The sequence below is a fragment of the Paramormyrops kingsleyae genome, chromosome 6, assembly GCF_048594095.1.
Source record: "Paramormyrops kingsleyae isolate MSU_618 chromosome 6, PKINGS_0.4, whole genome shotgun sequence".
In the NCBI taxonomy this organism is placed as follows: domain Eukaryota; kingdom Metazoa; phylum Chordata; class Actinopteri; order Osteoglossiformes; family Mormyridae; genus Paramormyrops; species Paramormyrops kingsleyae.
Genome location: NC_132802.1, coordinates 9,083,629 through 9,103,536, shown reverse-complemented (window position 1 = coordinate 9,103,536; position 19,908 = coordinate 9,083,629). Strand labels below are relative to the sequence as shown.

At 47.7% G+C, this 19,908-nt stretch overlaps 1 protein-coding gene across 1 annotated transcript in view; it reads right to left on the bottom strand.

The window, feature by feature from the left end:
• Positions 1 to 14,154: 14,154 nt before the first annotated feature.
• The window catches only part of plxna2 (plexin A2), a 132,318-nt gene continuing 126,564 nt past the window's right edge, over positions 14,155 to 19,908 (bottom strand). The window contains exons 31-32 of the mRNA XM_072713588.1: positions 19,140 to 19,290; positions 14,155 to 17,677 (exon numbers count right to left, since the gene is read on the bottom strand). Of these exons, the coding sequence (XP_072569689.1) occupies positions 17,582 to 17,677; positions 19,140 to 19,290 (247 nt within the window). The 3' untranslated portion in view covers positions 14,155 to 17,581. The remainder of the gene's footprint in view (positions 17,678 to 19,139; positions 19,291 to 19,908) is intronic.

Below are 19,908 nucleotides of genomic sequence, written 5' to 3'. Positions count from 1 at the left end.
TCTCCGCTTGATATACGGAGGTTATATAAAGGACCTGTCAGTAACTCGCCACAAGCCACAATGTGCAGGCTGCCTAAGAAATCTCATCGTCACCCCCCCCCCCCACCCCACCCCACCCCACCATAATATCCCATGTTTCCGGCGTTGTGATTTTATTTCCACACTGAAACATAGAAGCTAACTTCTCCTGCACGTCAGAGATTAGGGAGGCCAGCTGTTAATGTGGCTTTTGCTCCCCCCCCCCACCCCAGTCTCGGTTTCCGCAGGCTGTTGTACATCTGCCTTGCGGCCGTAATTCACGGCGACGCGATCTCACGTGTTGAAGTTCCTTTCCATTCGTGCGCCGCGGCCAACAGCCGGAAGGGGGTCGGTCCTGCGCCACATGCGAAAGCTCAGAAACAAAGCTTTATTGGACGAGGTCAGGGACACTGGAATGCTTCTTTTCGCATATCCCATCATGCTCTACTTCGAAACACACAGACATATATACAGGGGCATAGGACCTGGGGAAGAGGGACAACATCTACCACCCCAATATTTAACTAGGCATTCATTCGTTCCTCCTACAAATAAACATTTTCATTTATCATTAAGTTGTGTCTCCACCAGTAGCAAATTCTCTCCTACATTGTTGCGTAGAAATGCTGAGAGCGACACTTGGGGTCTGAGTACAGGGACAGCTGTTTATCTGACACCCCTAGAGCATTTTGGCGGGTTTAAGGGCCCAATGGAGAAGTAACTATTCTGCTGATGATGGGATTCAAACTGGCAACCTTCCGAGGCCTAATGCACTGAGCCGAACACCACACTCCTGAAGGTGGTGATTTTTAGGTCAGTTCTCCTACACTGTTCTGGAACCCGCACCAGGCCCAGTTATGGGGGGGGGTTTTGACAGCAGGCAGGTGTGTATCGGCTGAGCCATTTTAGTCCCGAGTGTGTAATCATGACACATCCCAGCCTTTAAGGAGGTGGTGGAGGTGTGTCTGCTTGCCTCCTGGCTTTTATATAGATGACGGAGCTGCACCACACCATGACTGTGCTGTAATTTTAGCCCAGGTACAAACACCAGTGTCGGCCTCGAAGATACATTGGGTATTATAAACATTATCGGCTAAAGGTTAACAAACAGTGGGGTAGCGATTTAAAGAAAGGGACGTCCAGCCTCTTTGGTCTCTGGATCTGTCTCCGGTTGGGGTGGCTGATGCTGTCAGAAGGGGTCCGGACTGGGGGGGAATCCCTCTGTGTGTTTTCTTAATGCTGAGATGTTTTGACCCAACTGCGCTATCCAAAAGAAAGCTGAAATTCTCTTGCCCCAGGAAGCAGCATTAAGTAAGAGATCTCTGTGGCCTGGCGTCCATCACCTTGCCCTGCCCTCCCCATTCCAAGGGGCCACCGCTTTCCTGTCATTCTGCTCCGACCCACTGGCAGCCCCACCCCCAAATACAGGAAGCACTGGCATGCAGAAACCAGGGTTGGGACAGGAACTACCCCCCCGCACCCCCTCACACACAGGATGTAGTGTCCCCGGGCAGAGCGGTGGGGCTCCTCCTAATCAGGATGATTCCGGATCTGGCTTCTGACCAATGAGGCCCGTAGTACGGATCTGGGTGGCAGGGAACTCAGTCTTTATGGTCCAGTTCAGATCCTTAACCAAACCATAAATCCCTTGGTGGGGGTGCTGTAAATGGGGTGGAAACCCTGAATGTTTCAGGGGACCCAGATATGGGCAGCGGCCCTGGAACATGCTGGCTGTCTGGAGGTGGGGGCCTGGGGTTAGCTTCTGTCGGGGGTGGGGGCGGATTTCCAGCATCACCCCCCTATCCCTGCATGCATCTCCGGAGCACACACCACGCTAATGCGTGTGCTATGTCATGCCGGCGCGATTGTATCCTGCGTCGGTTCGCAGGCTTTGTACTCGGCTGAGGACATGATGTCACCACAGCGCTATGGCCACTGAAAATGACACCCTGCAAGAGAAAAAACACACACAGGAAACAGGAGCCAACGCCCCGAGGCAGACGGTCGGCGAGCGAGTTGGCGGCCATGTCTGCAGGGTGGGGTGGGACCCACAAAAGGCAGGGGGGGGGGCTGAATAGCACCACCCAAACACCAGTGTCTTCATGCCCGGCTCTCATGTCGCCCATATTGGCACGGTCTGCTGTTTCTGCCGTCTCTGTTGTCCTGAGACCTGAAAGCTCAATCCAAGATTTTTGATGGAGGCAACAGTCACAATATTGTCATGGGCGGGCACCAGGGGAGGGGGTGGCAAAGGTAAAAGTCTTTCGGCCGGGGGGTGGGGGGACCCCACTGTTTTGACGGGTTTCTCTCTGCTGCATGAAAACATTACAACGGGTGCTTGTCAGGGTCAGGCCCGGTTGATCCACCCTGTGTCCCTTCCCCGTTTGGCCAGCAGGTGTCGCTGGTCATCCTGTCCCTTGTGTTGTCAGTCTTTGTGTTCTTCCCAGCTCTGTGTCAGCCGCATGGCTCAATGCATTAGGCATATGGCTGCCTGTGATCCCCTGTCTTACGTTTGAATCCCGCCTCCTCTGTTTTTGTAGATTTTGTTCCCTTGTGTTTCAATTGTATCAGTTTTCTAGTCCCTGTATTTTTCATTTGTATTCGGTTTTGTTTTTTGCTCTTGATTGTGTTTTTACCTGTCAGTTTTCCCCATTGTTAGATTCTGTTTCTACTGTAGTTTGAGTTTCTTGTTTTAGTTTATTAGCTTCACCTGTTGCCTGCCCTTGTGTGTTTTCCTGATTGCTCGTTGTCCTGCACCCTCCACGATTGGTTACTTGTCTGTTCCACTCCTGCTTATCATTACCCCGCTCAGTTTTTGTATTTAAGTGCCTGCCTGAGTTTTAGTCCCTAGTGCCCTATTATTCAAATCACGGTCCTCGAGGTCCGAGCACTGCTGGTTTTCCAGCCTTCCTTTACCTGTGAGCCAGTTGTGAAGCCTCTGACCAATCAGAATCAGTAATTATTAAACTAACTACCTGGGAGAACTGAAGACAAGACCTGGATTTGGAATCGAGGTCCAGATTTGAAGAGCCCTGCCCTAGTGGTTCATGATAGTATTGTCAGTGAAGTTTTGAATATTCTGTTTGTAGCCTGCCTGTCTAGACCCTTTTGTAAAGTCAGTCTTTGTTTATTTCCTTCTGTTTCTGACCCCTCGTGGTCCTTTTGGTTTTTTTCTTGTAGTGTTCTTAGTGTTTTCTGTTTTGTTTAATAAATCCCCATTTGTCCACTGAGCTGCCAGTGGGTCGTCCACATCCTCTGTTCCCTGCCTGCACGATGCCACGCCCTCGTGCCCGAACTACCCAAGTTCTTGACAGTACCGGGATAACCAGAGTAACGTCAAGCGTGTCCCTGCTATAGCGTTACGCAATGCTTTAGGCCGGCAACTCCCAGCATGCCATTCTGCTGTAGTCTACCGCTAAGCTTCACATGATATGAGACTTGGAAGAAGAAAAAGGAAACTAGACACATCAAAAGGCTTTCATCATCACGTACAGTAAGCAGGCCCGCGATTAATGGCCGCCTTCCATCACGTCACATCTTCCTCAGTGTGAAATTGCTTCTCCTGCTGTCTCACCCTCCAGATGTTCACTCTTAACACTACCCTCTAAATGGGGTGCACCCCGGTCGTTAATAAGACCAACACAGCTAAACACACGAACACGACAGCTATACACACACCGACACGGGCGCACGCACACGTAACCCCCCTGTCAAGGCCGCCCCCGCCGGCCAGCCCTGGATGGATCTGAACTCCCCTTCAACCCTGGTCCCTCCCTTTCCCGCCATGCAGGTGGCTGAAAGAGGCCGCTTTCTGAAGCCTGTGTCTGGCTGCGATTCCTGGGGAAGCCATCTTGAAGTGATTTAAGGTGAGAGTTGCTGGTCTTTATGAATGCCTTACCGCTGCCCCTGGAGGTGGTTTCCGAAAACGGTGGCGAAACTGGAGAGGGAGGAGCTTGTTGACCTGAGGGGTTGGGTGTCTGGCCATATTTGTGCCAGGTTGGGGGCGAGGGGGGTGGACGAGGAGGAAGGGGCTTGGCGGAGCGGGTCATTAAAATCCAGGAAGCCGACAGCGGGGCCCTCGGCCTTCAGACGCCAGGCATTACAGGTCCTGTTGTCCTCCAGCAGCCGCCGCAGCTGTTGCATTTTGCATGGCTGTCTGCACATATGTGGCAGAGCCAGACGAACACGGACACGTGCAAAGCAACATGCAAGCAGTGGGTGGACACGCCAAGAGGGGCGGCCATGTTCTTCGGAAGGAAGTTTACTAATGAATGACTCTTTGTTTCTGCCACCGCTGCTGGATTTGACTGCTTTTCACATCCGCCTGTCTTCACACGGTACAGGGTCACCTATTTTGGGAAGCTGAGGACGAAAGGCGGGGGGCAGTCTGGGTGGGATCCAGTCCGCCGTGAGGCACACGTGCACAGGCACGCACTCATGCTATAGGCAGGGTAGAGATTTATATCGATTTAGCAAACTATTTCTCAATTGGTGGGTCGCAACCCAAAAGTGGCTTGGTGGGTATTATTCTTTTTTTTTCCTTTTACAAATTTTGTTAATGCTTTACTTGAAGCTCTAATCTATAATGCATAAAAATGGCAGGTATGAGAATTAATAAAGCATTACAGTATCTTAGTCATCTTCAAGACATCTTCAAGAGCTCCAATGAAGTTCTCATCAATAATGCACTAAAGATACATTCATAATGCATTATAATGGTCGGTATAAGAACTAAGGATGATTGATCTATTTACTATTACTGCAATTTTCATTTTTTGTGAAATAAATTTGGATCAGAATTTTAAAAATTTGGGTCATGACCTAATGACCACAGAAAAATGTGGGTCCTAGTGCTAAACTAGTTGAGATCCACTGAATCAGCAGACACTTTTGTCCAATGTGACATACCAGCGAAGCAGATAGTTCATCACGAGTGTAGAGTCATCAAGGACCCAGCTATGCATAAATGTAGTGAGGCTGAGCTTCCAGAGCACGACCAAAGCCAATAAATGCCTATTCATATAACTGTCAGACTGTATATACAGTGAATATACAAGCCCCACAAAGATAGGGGTGGGATTGGAACCCCGACCATACCGGCTCTCCGCTTCTCACACTTGGAGCTTTGCCTAGTGTGGAGTCTGGGATGGAAAGGCCGGATGATGCTGAGGGCGCGGCCTGGCGACACCGCTCACCGTCACGACCCCCGCACGCCTCACAGAGCACGGCCTCTCACGGCGCACTGGGATGTGAACTTTCGGCCGCACGCCATGAATCAGGGATGGTGCTCCGTGAAGGCATGGCCTCATCTTCCTGTGTTTAACTTTGGGGTGTGCTTGGCTGAAGAAAACGGGGAGATTAATCACAAATCCAGATGCCGCTGATAAAATTTCACCCCTGGATGTGGATTTGGGAGAGCTTTCATTTGGCTCATACAGTTTTTAAAGATTATTATTTATTGTTTATACGGCTATCTCCGGGTGTAATATTTTTTGTCATTCCTTTGCTGTTCTGTGAACACCATGCGTCTGCGTTGTATTATGCGTTGGACTATTCTGGTGGTGTGTCCTATTGCACCTCATCCAAATGTCTTGTTTCCGTACTTGTATATACTCTCGTTTGATGGGTGGTGTTTGCTCTATCTTACTTCTTTCTGTTATATTTTTTTTCCCGAATTTGCTTGATTTTGCCTTATTGTGACCAATTACATCAAAACAAATTCCTTGTACTAGGGCTGTATGTGGCGAATAAAGTTCTGATTCTGATCCAATTAAATTTTTTAAATCATTTTTGCTCAATGGTCTCTATGCTGGAAATATTTCCACAGCATGTATATGTGGTATTCATAACCCAGTGGTGCTACTTTTTCTCAGTTTAATACACACCCTGAGTGGTATTAAAAATACGATGATCAAAGGTCGTTTTGCCAAACGACACCCGGTCTTGGATGTTGGCTTTCGAATTGTAATAGCAGATAACACTTCATCAGAATCCCATGCGCTTCCCAGAGCACTTATATATAGTTTACACTCGGGGGAGTGAATCTGTAAACACAAGCGTGTAACTGCCACGCTTGACTTGCCGCAGGCACCTTACCTGGGCAAACTCAAAATCGCTTAATTGTCCGTGAGATCCTCAGAGCTTGCCGCGACCCCGTCCGGGGGCAAGCGGCCCGAAGATGGATGGGATTCTCAGAGCCTGTGTTTGTAAAAGAGGTCATGGAAGGCCTCGGAGAACAGGCACTGGGGAACAGCAGAACCGTAGAGCACATATGGCAAGAAAACAAGAGGAGGGCAGGGGTGCAGATGGAGGTGCAGACTGAGGAACAGCAAGACGACAAAGGGCTAAACATTAAATTAGTGACACCAAAGAGATCACCTTTAACTGAAAAAAGGCTTAATTTCTATTTGCACAAGTGTCCTAGAACTCTTTAATTTTTACAGATTTTTCCTCCTTTTTTGATGCATATATGCAGTTGAGAGTGAAGGATGGGGTCTGTGCAGCGGGTCAGTAATTCATCCAGTGCCCCAGGAACATTTTTTTTTTTGGGGGGGAGGGGGTGGCAATGTGGTGATTAAGGGCCTGGCTGAAAGGCCCAATGCACATGCCATTATCCGGTTGTGGAAGGGATTCAAACCAGCAACCTTCCAATCACAGAGGCCTAACCCACTGAGACACACAACTGTAGCTGAAAAAAAGCTGGACATGCAGACAATGTAAGACAGACCTTTAAGCGAGATTTTGGTCATGTGTGGTTCTGTGTCCATGGTTGGAAGGTTGCTGGTTCAAAGTCTGTGTCTGGCAGAGTGTTGTCAGTATTGACCCCTTAAGTAAGGCCCTTTATCCCAACTGATCTCAGAACAGTGGTTGGCCCTGCACTCTCTCTAACCCTCATTTGTATGTCACTTTGGACAAAAGCGTTCGCTAAATAAATATAAAATCATACTAACCACTGAAGAAGGTTTTTGTAGGAGTCAGCATCGAGTTCCCAGCATTCCTCGCTGCATAGGTGTAGCCACAATGCTCTGACGTTCAGAAACTCCGTCCCCGAGCCCGAGACTCTGTTTCCTTCGTCGGAATATCGCTTTCCGTACCAGGCAGGGTTCAGCTTGGACCAGTAGACGTGGGCGATGGCTTTTTTGGCTACGGAGCCACAGTGGTCGTCCCCGGCCAGCTGGGAGGAAGCGCTGCAATGTGTGCAGCCATCGGCCAGGACGCCGGGCTGCACCGCCATGCCGCGCTTGGCCCATAAAGGACAGCCCGTCCGCTTGTTGTCTTGGACATGTTCACCATTGTCTCTTCCAGCCCTAACACTGGGAGCCAGCAAAAAACCTCATACGCTGCCATTTGGGATGGACAACATGAGCTCTCACCATACACTCTCATCCGAAGCTCGTCAGCCATCCATTTTCAGTCATTTTTTTCCCTTTATCCAAGCAGTCATGGAGTTTTTTTTCCCAGAATGCTGTTGGGATGTTTACAGTGACAACCACCCCCAACAGTGACATGTCACTAGGAGATGGGGGCGGCTTGGAGAGATGCAGAGGCACATGTCAGGGGGGCAGTTGCTATACCAGGTAGTTTTGCTCCTGTTGTTTGACTCATTACATGCCATGTGAACTAACACACGTAGCCATATAGGTACTCCAAAACTATAAGTTTTGCAGTGGTCCTTCGTATTTACCAGAGACTACTGCAAACGTCAGTTGAGCGTAAGCTACTGACGTATGGATTGCTTTATTGATTTCTTTATTGGAGCACTGGGGCTTTCGTTCGTCAAAATTTTCATTGTTCACTGGGTGTGTGACGTTTCACGGGATGAGATAACTGTTTTCGGAGCTGTGTTGGCGATTTATATGCGGAGTTTCAGTGTTTTTTTCTTTTAAACTGTGCATGCATTTGTGAGAAAGCCATAACTTGCTTCGCGGAGCTCCTTCTAAAATCAAAAGAACTGCGCATAATTCTTGATATGGCCACTAGATGGCAGCACGACACAGAGTTTTGGCCTCGCGGCGTATCACAATCAAAGGCTGAGCCTTGAAACGATCCTATTGACCTGCTCCTTTCTGCCTCCAAGTGGGATCGCGTGGAAGAATAAATGTTTCTTAATCCAACTTCAGCCTTGGTCTTGTAAGCTGTCTTAATACATATTTTCAATGGTTTTGTTATTACTCCTTTTCAAATGAAGAATGCTTCCAGTTCAAGGCAGTGTGACGTGACTGCAGCACAATAAGGTCATTTTTCTTTGTTTTGCATGCCATAAATATTATTTTATCTGAGCGAGAAGGCACTGGGTTCTGTTGGATGAGAAAAGCCATGGGTCCTTTTGTCATCTGTGATTATGTCTGTCTTTCTGCAAGGCTCAAAGAGGGACAACGGTTGGAGTCAGACTAAGTGAAGCAGACGCAGATAGGGGGGCCTGCGATGGTGCTGACCAGAAGCCCTGCATCATTAGTGAGCTCGGAACCTTCTTAAACGCCCTTGGGAGTTGTAGAACCATACTTTTAAGACCTCAGGAAGAGGCTACAGGCTAAGGCAGTTAGACACCAGCTTGACCTCCAGCTACTTCAGTTCTCTAGATACCACAGCAAGCGAAACGGAAACCAGTGCGGTGCTTGAATGCTGCACGTAGTGAGGGTGTCTTTGCTTTCACAGACGTCCCTCCGAGCTGTTCTTGACATTGCGTGCTTGCGCTACATTGTTGTCAAGTAAAAATATTGAGAGGATCTGTTGCTAAGTGTGTGTTGAGGTGGGGGGGAAGGGGGTTGAGATTCTTACCCCAGGTTTCCTCTGATGTGTTGCGCTGTGTGCTCGGAGAGGCACCGAGGTCTTCCCCATCAAATATTCATGCCACAGTAACTCCAGCCTTAAATAATTCTCAAAGCTCTGCGCCTAAAGCCTGCCCTTGCTACCCCGGGCACGTTCGGAGCCGGACAATGGATTCATGAGAGCAGAGAGCTGGAGAGAGGGAAAGGTGGGAGGTAGAAAAAGGTCTCCGGTCTCTCCGGGATTGGGGGAGATCTGCATTTGCACCCGGCTGATGCAGAGGCATACCTTCGAGATCAACATAAATTAATAGGGACAGGATGCACGCTGCATCTCTTAACTTAGCTAAATGGATACGTTTATAAGTGATTGAACACGGCTAAAGAAAATGCAGGTAGGGGATTTATAATGAGCACAGACTGGGAGATTTAAAGGCACCTCCTGCGGAAGCAGCATCGGGACTGAGCTTTCGCACCGCAAATGCGCATATGGCTGAAACTCGCGGAAATGAGAAGGAGATTTTCCGTGAGGCTTTTCCTGGAGGAATCAGGCGATCTACTCAGAGGAGAGCCTTTCCTTTCCATTAGTGTGAGTATTGACAGAATCTGGGACACTACGGAGAAAATGAGGCCCACGGGATTAAAATCCACAGCGCTGGCTTTCCACAGCGGCTCTGATGAACACGCCAGTTGAGGTATTACTGCCAGGCTTCCTGGATTTCATCACCTGGGAAGTCTCACCTGACTGGAAGCTCACCTGCTCAGCGTCTCAGCACCTCTGGGGGTCCAGGCCCAGATCTGTTATTGTCTGATGCAACGTATACCAATGACCTTTCCCGGGAAATATGCGGTTTGTCCGAAACAGATCATTTTTGGCCTAGTTGTCTTGAAAGAAGGTGCAGGCTAAGGATTTTTTTTTTGTACTTTTGGGGGTTGGTATGAGGAATGATGCAAGTCTGAAATGATTATCATCCATGAGGGGTGGGAGCCCAGAGACTGGAGCTGTTCTGATTGGCCCCCGATTGAGCCTGGGGGAAGGGGGGTGCAAATGGAGTTTCGGCAGACAAGTTTGGAGAGCGCCCCCTCACCTGCACCTGACTGGTGCTGTGGAAAGACACATCAGCGTTGGCATGTTTTGGCCCGCAGGTGGCTGAGGAGCAGGGAGACACATGGTATCCTACAGCTGCCCAGACTTTCGGTTGCCACGATGGCCCAATGCCAAAGCATAATGTCGCTAAATGCCACCATCGCCCATCCTACAAAGCCTTTAAAGATTATCCCAGTAAAGACGGCCAAGTTTGCTTCAGTCACTTGCTGCACCGGTGAAAGTAGGTTGACAGTGTGTGTTTTTATTCGGTAGGGAAGCTGCAGCTTGAAAGGTTGTTTGATAGCCCTTTGTTCCATCATAGCAAGTCAGGCTGACTGCGCCCATAGTGTGCCAGGCCTTACCTTAGGCATCAGAGAAATGCCTGCACGGTTTAAATGGGTTATGTTGTAAATCCTGACTAAGGGGCAGCTAAAAGTGGCCCTGGGCTTTGGACAGCGGCCCCCGAGTGCCCCCTCTGCTGTCACTCACCTGTATAAAGCATGCCATTGGCTAATGAAAAGGTTGCTCCCTCTGTATGAATTATGACCCTTCTTATTCCCCACCACACCTTAAAAAAATCATAGAATTGCCCCTGTCTAGGCTTGGCACGCGTAATCACAAGCCAGGGATCATGCATGTCAAGGAAGGGTTGAGCCTAAAGAGCTGACCATGTGTCTCCCCCAGCAGTAACCAGGATGGAGGTGATGGAGCAGATAACAGCAGTGGTGGGGGACCACAGGAGGTGGAGTAGAGAAAATTACCCCATCAGAGAGGTTGTTGCCACTGGGGGTCCTGCCTGACATGTAGGGGGTCTGAGAGCCTGGGGGAGGCTGTTAACCATGGGGGTGGAGGGTCTTTTGCATGTGTGGGCAGCCCATCAGGGCACTGGCTACATCTCCTGGATGGATGGGGCAGGTACACCAGATGACTGATGCAGGTACCCTGGATGGATGGGACAGGTACACCAGATGATTGGTGCAGGTACACCAGATGGATGGAGCAGGTACACTGGATGATTGGTGCAGGTACACCAGATGATTGGTGCAGGTACACCAGATGGATGGAGCAGGTACACTGGATGATTGGTGCAGGTACACCAGATGGATGGGGCAGGTACACTGGATGATTGGTGCAGGTACACCAGATGGATGGGGCAGGTACACTGGATGATTGGTGCAGGTACACCAGATGGATGGGGCAGGTACACTGGATGATTGGTGCAGGTACCTGTACACTGGATGGATGGGGCATGTTCAAAAGATGTTTAGGGAAGATGCACATGAAAAATATTTTCTATGTTAGCACAGTCACTCTATTAATGTTTGTGTTGGGCCGAGGCAGGATGGGGGGTTTCTGGATACTCTCATGGACTCTCAAGGAGATATTTGACATAGGTGCAGAGGAGGACAGTCTGCTCACCACGAACATTAACCTGGATCCACATTTAAACACAAACTTGACTTTCCCTAAGGGCATACCAAGGACTGCATCATGATATAATGATATACTGAGGCTGATTATAGTACAGGAATCAGATCAGTTTATTACTCAATTAACAATTTTTTATTCAGGCAATCAAGTACCTCTGGTGGCTCCATGGTTGGGGTTATGAATGCAGCTTTCGCATGATATGTAGGTTACATCCAGCCGTCCGAGAACCTGCAGCTAGGTTAATTGGTGTCTTTAAGTTCCCTGTAGTGTGTACATTTATGTGCACTGCTTTGGACTGGCACCCCATCTACAGTGAACCTCTACTGGAATAGGTTCCAAGGCCTATTCTGTACCTATACTGACTGGGGCTTATACACAGCAATCACTGCATTTTTCTTCGGTGCTGAGCTGCGAGTATAAATAGAACCTGTAATCAAGAGCATTAGCATCGTTATCTTGGTAACCCGCGGTGACACGGTGCATCAGCGGGTGGCCGCGCCTCACGCCTCACACCTCGCACACATTGGTAGCTGCTGCCAGTTTGCGGTTTGACGTTTGCATGCGCTCCCTATCCATGTGTGCTCTGGGTTTTTCCCACCTTCCACAGACCTGTTTCGGCAGAACCGCCATTGTCTGTTTGTGGCTCGGTGGGTTAGGCCGCCATGCTCGTGATTGAAAGGGTGCCGGTTGGAATCTGCTTCTAGGCAGAATAGCCACACGCCCGTTGAGCAAGGCCCTAACCTTCCTGAAAAATGCTCCTGTGTGTATGTGTGGATTATGTTTATATTACATTGTGGGGACCATTTTTCAGGTTCCCACGAAGATCTGTGAAAGCAATCATAAAACTAAAAATGCCAAGATCGTCTAATTTGGTTTGGTGACATGGTTAAGGTTAGGACTCAATAGGGGTTGGGCTTAGAGTTTTCCCCATAGAAATGAATGGAGAGTCCCCACAAAGGTGTGTGTGTGTGTGTGTGTGTGACTGATAGTATGTCCTGAGACTGACTGGCCTCCCCCCTCTCGTAGTTTCTTAGGACCAGATCCAGGCGCACAGCAACCTTGTATTTGATAAGTGGTTCTGGTGGATGGATGTATCTGCCATGCAAACTTGTTTATGTGTGAACAGAACTTATTGTTCTGCCCCTGTTTACATTATACGTTCATTTTTGAGGAAGGATGCCTGCTCAGTCAGAGCTGAACCTACTGTTTTTTCCATAAAAACTGTAAATATTTAAACATATGCAACAAGCATTAATCTTACAGAAAAATAGAGAGCGTACATCTTCAAATAGAAGCTCTCCGCTTCATACCTGATGAAACGATTTTCAGATCTTCTTACTTTCAAAGTTCTGCACCATCCGGAACCTACGCTACTGTACATGATTGACTACAAATTGAACTAATTAGGCCAAGGTAATGGGTTACAATTAATACGGGATGTAAATGTCCCTGTGAGCTTTTTTTTTCCCGCTGGAGACCTGCTGTGATATATGACACTAGCTGGACCATAAAGTTCAGCAAGAGCATAGACGGATTACTGCATAATTACTTACCAGCCCCATTTCGGCCTATGGCAGAGACCCAGGGAGAGGTCGTTCTGACAGACAGAAGGTGGTGATCTAGGAGGCTTTCAGGATGGAGCACACAGTCATTAGAGGCCCTATTTTAATATCAATAATGGGAAGTTTTAAAGTCCAAGGCAGGGGTCTCAAAATACCAGCCCAGGAAACAGTTCTATCCAGCCTGCCGGTTTTGTAATCATCATAAAATCCATCCTGCCGATTGATTGATCATTTTCCAACATACTTTATCCAATCAGAATGCAGCACTTTCCTGTCATACTATCATTTACAGATCTGTTTTTTTCGGAAAGTGTAATATTTTTGGCATTTGTACTTTTCGTGCTAAATGGCTAAAATTGAGTTTTACGACACGATAAAGGTGGCACGCGAGCACGCACATTTTTAGGTTTATAGGACAGCTAAATCATCTAAATACTGAAATAGATTTCAATTATCCTAATTGGTAACAAGAAGTCAGCCAAAAAAAAAGCGGTGGTTGCCCTTGACCTGTAAGCACAGCTCCAGGGGCCCGGTTCTCCGCGCCGGCGTGCCCATTAGCCAGCCGATATGCTAATGCGGTCGACAAGATTAGCATGGGAAAGCACGGCGGACGTTCCCGCGCCAAGATGGATGGCAGCACTTTCGGATATTAGCCACATCGGTTATCTTATTACCGCGGGGCCCCAAATACGGGTGCGTGTCGATGACGGGGCTTTAAAAAGCGTCTCCTGAGATCGACCAGGATTAGCCATGATAAACAGCCGCCTCCTGCCGACGGTGGCTAAGAGAGGCTGCTCCACCCTGGGCAAGGGCAGGGATACGGTCAGGTTAGCTCAGCTATTTCCACTGATAGCCCATTTGCTCAAGCTACTTTCCTGGAAATAGTCATCCTTTGGGAGTTCGACAGTTGCTTGGGGCCCGGTCTGTACTATTCACCGACACTTCATAGCGTGTCATGTCTGCCTGTCCACGGACACTGACTTTAGCCTCTTGAAACCCTTAAATTTGAACAAGCACCCAAATTACAGTCATTATTTTGATATCAACGCAACTTGGTGGCTACAGTTATAGACTGGTAACTGATCAGCAGATGTTCCCAAACCAGCAGAATTTCCATCCATGGGTTGAGTTCATTTTGTAATAGTTACTGAACTAAGAAAGGCATTTCCTGCTTTTCCGTCACAGTAATGAACAAGTAATTAGTGTCCCTGTTAACAATTATACCAAATAAAGAAGGCATCTCTTAGTGAAGCATGAAATCATTTACCTACCCATTCTGGAACTCCAAGCATTGTTTTTTTTAACCAGTAAAGTTTATTTATATATAACAACAGTACAAAGTGAATCCTTGGCTTGCAAAATAGGTGTGCTTCATATTTACAATAGGTACACAATAATATTATAACAAAACCAAAAAAATAAAAAACAAGAACAACTTTTTTTAAATACTTTAACTCTCTTACAATTTTCACAACACTTTTATAAAACAACAAGAACAGACAGCCATTATTATTATCGTTGTTGTCATTATTATTTTCATTTACTATAATAGAGAACTCCAGTGTCTACAATGAGTGAGAAAACAGAAGGATTCTGCTCTGTGTGATAGGAATTTCTTTCTTGGGATTTTTTTTCGCAGACGACAATACAGAATTAAAAAGTGCGAAATGAAACATCTCTTTCATTCATCTGGTGTTTATCCTTTTTTTGTTTGCGTGCCTTTTGAGCAGTGACAGCAAAAAACATAATCCGAGAACTGAAAAGTCTGTGAATTGCCATCCGTCACGATTGACGCCTGCCATCCCGGGCGGAACGTCAGGAACGGCACGGTTTTTGAAAATCAAATCCCGCGCCGCGGAATCTCAAACATTTGACGTTAATATTCCCCATTTTCACTTTGTCGAAATGGAAATCGCCCCACGGTCTATGTGTCCAAAGTGAAAGACGTGAACTGAAGTCTCATTTGGAAGAAGGTATTCCAACAGTGACGATACCAGACATGAAGACGCAGCGAAAAGGGGAAATATTCTCCTTTCTCATTGTGTAGCCTTTTAACCACATTGGAACGGAAGCATTTATGTTTTTCAAGTTCAGGACCACACAACGGCAAAACAGTAACAGTTTTTCTCAATCCATGCAACGCTTTCATGTCGAACAAAGATCTCCATACAGTACTTAAATCAGCTCCTTCGCTAGATGATCATTTAACAGGAAAGGCCTGCTTTATATTTAAGAAACACTGTAACATAAAAATGTTTTAAAAAAAAAACAAAAAAAAAAAACTGAGGAATTCTGCTGATCTCAGCACAGCCACTGAGGAATCAAGAGCAGTTAAGTGCCAGGCTAGAGCAGAGCAGGGAACGAAAGACAAAAAACAGGAGGGATGGACCAGAACCCAACCAGACACATACAAATAGTATGTTCTTCTGCTGGAGTGCATGGTCTAAGTGGAAGCAGAACAGGACCGGAGACACCATTTACCCTGGTCACCTAGCAATGCTAAGGTGGTCAGTGTGTGCCTGTGGCCCTTTAAGACATCCCCTCTGAAGAGAGGGAGCGACGCCGCCCTCTCTCACACATCTTCTGCACAACATGCAGCTTTCTCTCCTTTCCCTACAGATATAATATTTTGATTCTACAGTTAACTAGAGTCTGTGGTTCCGTCGGTCCTTTTCTCTCTCTAATCATACATTTCGTCATTAAAAGTGTCTTTTTGAGGAAATTACTTGAAAAAGGAGAGTGTCGGACTTCACAGTGCAAACCTACCCTAGCAGAACAGATGGGTTTTTGTACCAAACTCGTTAAGCGTTCAGATATTGGGCCTAAGGCTGAGGGTAGCATAAGCACCAAAAACTCCCACAAATGTCATCCACAAAAGTTCAGCACGCTTATTTAATCCTACTAATTTCAAGTATTTTTTCATGTAAAAGATACCTGCAAACGTGTACCGGTCTGTGCTAACAGGTGAATTCAGAAGAATCTCTTAACTGGTTCCAATTAAGATGACATCACAGAGCAGACCACTGTCCTAATTATCAAATGAACTTCCCTTGGCCCCTTGAAAGCCATTTTTCTCTGGGTAGGAATATTATTATCATTATTATTATTATTACTATTATTAAAAAAAAAAAACTCACTCCGGTTACCATGCATCACCCTTGACATCAATCACCTCTATGAGCCATGCTTGCAGTCAGGATATTTTCCATCAAATTGAAAAACCCAAGACTACAAAAAAAATATTTTACAGACAATCTAATGAGTTCTTCCTGGCGCTGCGGCATGGTAAACGAGACAGAGGGCTTGCGGCCCCTCCCTGGCCGTGTACACCCACCTAGCGCAGAAGAACTCAACTCCTACGTAAAGCATTAACTGACACAGAGACACCATCGTTTGGCACTTTGTTGGACCGTTGGAGAGGCTGAGATCCTCACTGTGACGTGAGCCTGGCCCTGTGGTGGACTGGGCCACCGGCGGGGAATCGGGATGCCTTTGGCACTACTGAAATGGGAAGTAGGTGGAGAGACCAACAACAGCATTAGCGTGGAAAAAATAAACAGGAAGATCTTGGTAGGATTACAGTCTGTGGCCGGGGAATCCCACCTCTCACCCGCATGGGACTGTGGGGGACGCCACCAGTCTTCAGGGAATGTTAAAATGTTCAAATAGGTGGTCAAATTCAACCTAATTATTATTATTATTAAATAAAAGAACTCTGCCCAAAATCAGTGTGTTTTGGCAAAAATAAAATATCATACACGGTCCAGGTATGGATGGAAGCAGCTTGCTGATAAAGTGTGTGACTTCATGCCACTGACTAGATTTTATCTCGCTCCTTCTGTGACAGAAAGAGCAACAGCCGTTTGTTTACACACAAGGAAACAGGAAAGTGTCCACATTTGTACATTCACATATAAGGTGAAGTTGGAACGTACACCCACTGACGGGATGGCTTCGTTTCAGTCGAGGGGAGTCTTTTTGGAGACGCTTTGTGATAAGCAAGAAGTCGGTGGTTGTTGTTCTCGTTCGTAACCGCAGCCATTAGCTGGAGCCATGACACGGTGCTCGATAGGAGCCAATCAGCTTTCAGTGGGACTTTCTTTACTTGCCCCTTGATGCAGTCATCAGTGGTCCTCCTGTTGGGAAATCACGCCTGCTCATCCGACGTGTGGGAAGGTGCCAAGCGAAAGGGAACGCCTATTTTCTCTCCCAGTGACGCCCTTAGACTGGACCACGCGCACAAAGTCACAGAGCAGCATCTGTCCGCGTCAGTCAGTTCGAAGAAACAAAATGTACACATATAAAAATAAAATCCGGAAGTACCCGGGATATCTGCAGCTCGGGAGTGAGGCGGGCGGCGTGAGGGCAGAGAGCCTCTCCTCTCACCTGCCGACGTGGCTGTCTGATGGCAGCCATGTTGGCTTCACCCGCAGCTCGCTTCTCCTCCTCAAAGTTGCTTCCTGATGTGTCCGTTCTATTTTTTTTAAATCCATCCCTTCATCTTGATACTGTTTATAGCCTAAATGGCCCAAACAGCAAGCTCCCCACAGCCTGGCTGAGATAGCCTTTAAATGGAAACTTATCGTAATTTTTACGGAAATTAAAGCCCATTGTCAGTGATACTCCCTGGCCATAATGGGAGCTGGGACTCAAGCGGGTTGCGGCTGATGGTGCGGTCCAGTCCTTTTATCGGGGGGTCTGCTGGTGCCCTCCCTCCCTCAGCTCTCCAGGGACATGGCGCCGATGAGCTGCTCCACCTTGTAGGCCAGCCGCTGCTTCCGGGCGTGCTCGTCCTGCTCCAGTGCTGCCGTGATCTGTGGCACACAAGAGAAGCTAGGCTAAGCTAAGACCCAGATGCTAAGCTAAGCCCATAGGGCTAAACTAAGAATGCAACACAAGGCTAAGGATGTGCAGCTAAGTTAGGGATGCAGTGTTAAGCAAAGGCCTGGATGCTAAGCTAATCCTATAGAGCTAAGCTAAATATACAGCACAATGCTAAGGATGTGAACCCATGGTGCTAGACTAAGGGGATGATGCTAAACTAAGCCCACTGTGCTAACCTAAGAACACAATGATAAGGTAAGAGGCACAAAGGAAACACTAATGTGAAGCCTGTCCTGTCTTCTGTTGAGCCTGCTGCTAGACACAGATAACAGTGATACCTGCACGACTTCATCCTAGTGCGAGCAGGATTGTCTTTCTGCAGATATGCACTTGAGAAAGGAAATGTAATCAATGTCAAAGAGACAAGCCAGGGCGTCGTTACATCACTCCCGTGGTAATACTCCTGCACTATTCGATCCGTGCCCTTCTGTTCCCGCACAACGGTGGCATTTGTCAAGCTGCATTCAAAGCTGGGCCGAATCTCCTTTTATTCCCTCTAATATGACGTCTGAAGTATGAGATTGTTGACTGTGTGACATCCATCCATTTCGATGTTTTCCCATAAGTATCAAAGAAAAAAACGGCAGGAAACAGATCAATAAGGACAATGTGGAGAAGTCGATGGCAATGACTCCATCCTGACATCAGCCCAGTAAGGCAGAGCTGTCATTAGCTTGACAGCGCACCCCTTTCATCCTGTGTAAATCCTGTGTAAATCCTGTGTGCGGCTACGTCACTCTTTGGCTTCAGCGTGATGAAAGAGGGGCGGCAGGGGTGTGTGGCAAAGGATGCCCCTCATTCAGGGCAACGGCATCAGCTGTAGTACAACCTCCCCCCACCCCCCCCGTTCCCTTTCATCTGCTAAAGTGCTCTCGCTTGCTGATGCCGTCGGGTGATTAATCTGTCCTGCCATGTGCAGGTGCAGCGTGTCCCTCCAGCTTCCCCATCTGCTGGCGCCCCCTGGAGGTCGGTGGGGGAACAAATGAGCCCGACCAATAGAAGCCCAAGCTGTGAGAGGTATGGAACGGAGTGGGCGGCTTATGGAAGGGAGAAGCACTCTGAGTATTGGAAGACCTGCATTTTACACCCAGCCTGATGCAAAGGTCGAGCCGATGGCTCCTGCGAGAAGCCCTGACGGCAGTTAAGGTAACGGCTGCATTATGGGACTGTCACGGAGAGTGCGACCAGAGGCTTCCTCTGCATCTGAGCCACAACCTGAGCTCACCTTCACTGGTATGGAAGTGGGTCGCAACTTGGACCCGCTGCTTCACCGCACCGCTGTTCCGGCTGTTTTACTAAGCTTTTCAGCTTTCCAGACCTGGCCCAACTTCACATATATCTTTTGCCCGTCTGGCCTGTTGCCTGCGGTCACATGACCGGCCCGCGCCTTACCTCCTGGCTGTATTTGCTGACGTAGGAGTAGATCTCGTTCAGGGCGCTCAGCATGTTGAACTCGGAGCAGTGCAGGCGGGCCTGCTCCGCCAGGTAGGCGTTCATGTCCTGGTCGCTGATGGCAGGCAGCCGGTTGATGTCGGCATAGTACCTGGGGGAGGGTGGGGAGGGACACAGGTCGGATGCACATCAGACAGGGTCACTGTGCCTTTAAGCATTCTACTGGATCCAGTCAGAAAGCCTGTTAAGTTAAGCTTATCCAGAAGCTTCCAGTGCGCTGGTCATTACAGGCAGTCATTCAAGTGGGTTATTTACAGTAAATATGTAAGGGTTAGTGCATGCCAAGCTGTGCATTATACGTTCTTAAACACAAGGCTGTAGAGGCGAAGAACCACCCGACGTACAGTGGAGTACGTTTAGAAATGTATAATGAGCGGCTTGGAGTGCATTAACCAACTTATATCATGGTTACCACACATTTGGCGTACCTAAAGACAGTTTCATGTGTGCATTTATTAGTGCAATTACTTTATTCTGCCAATGATGAGATGTTTCGGCTTAATTTTCCTTTAATTTCAAATTGCATTCTATGTCTGGAATTTTAAGTAACGTTAGTTAGAATTCAAGATTATAATAGCACTTTTATTGATTATTGTGATTTGCCTGGCTGAGCTATGTGTGCTGTTATAGAAAATTAATCGACAATCTTCTGACCAATCGGATTCGAGTACCAAAGGGCGCCATGGTATAAATTCAAGTATGGCAGCCC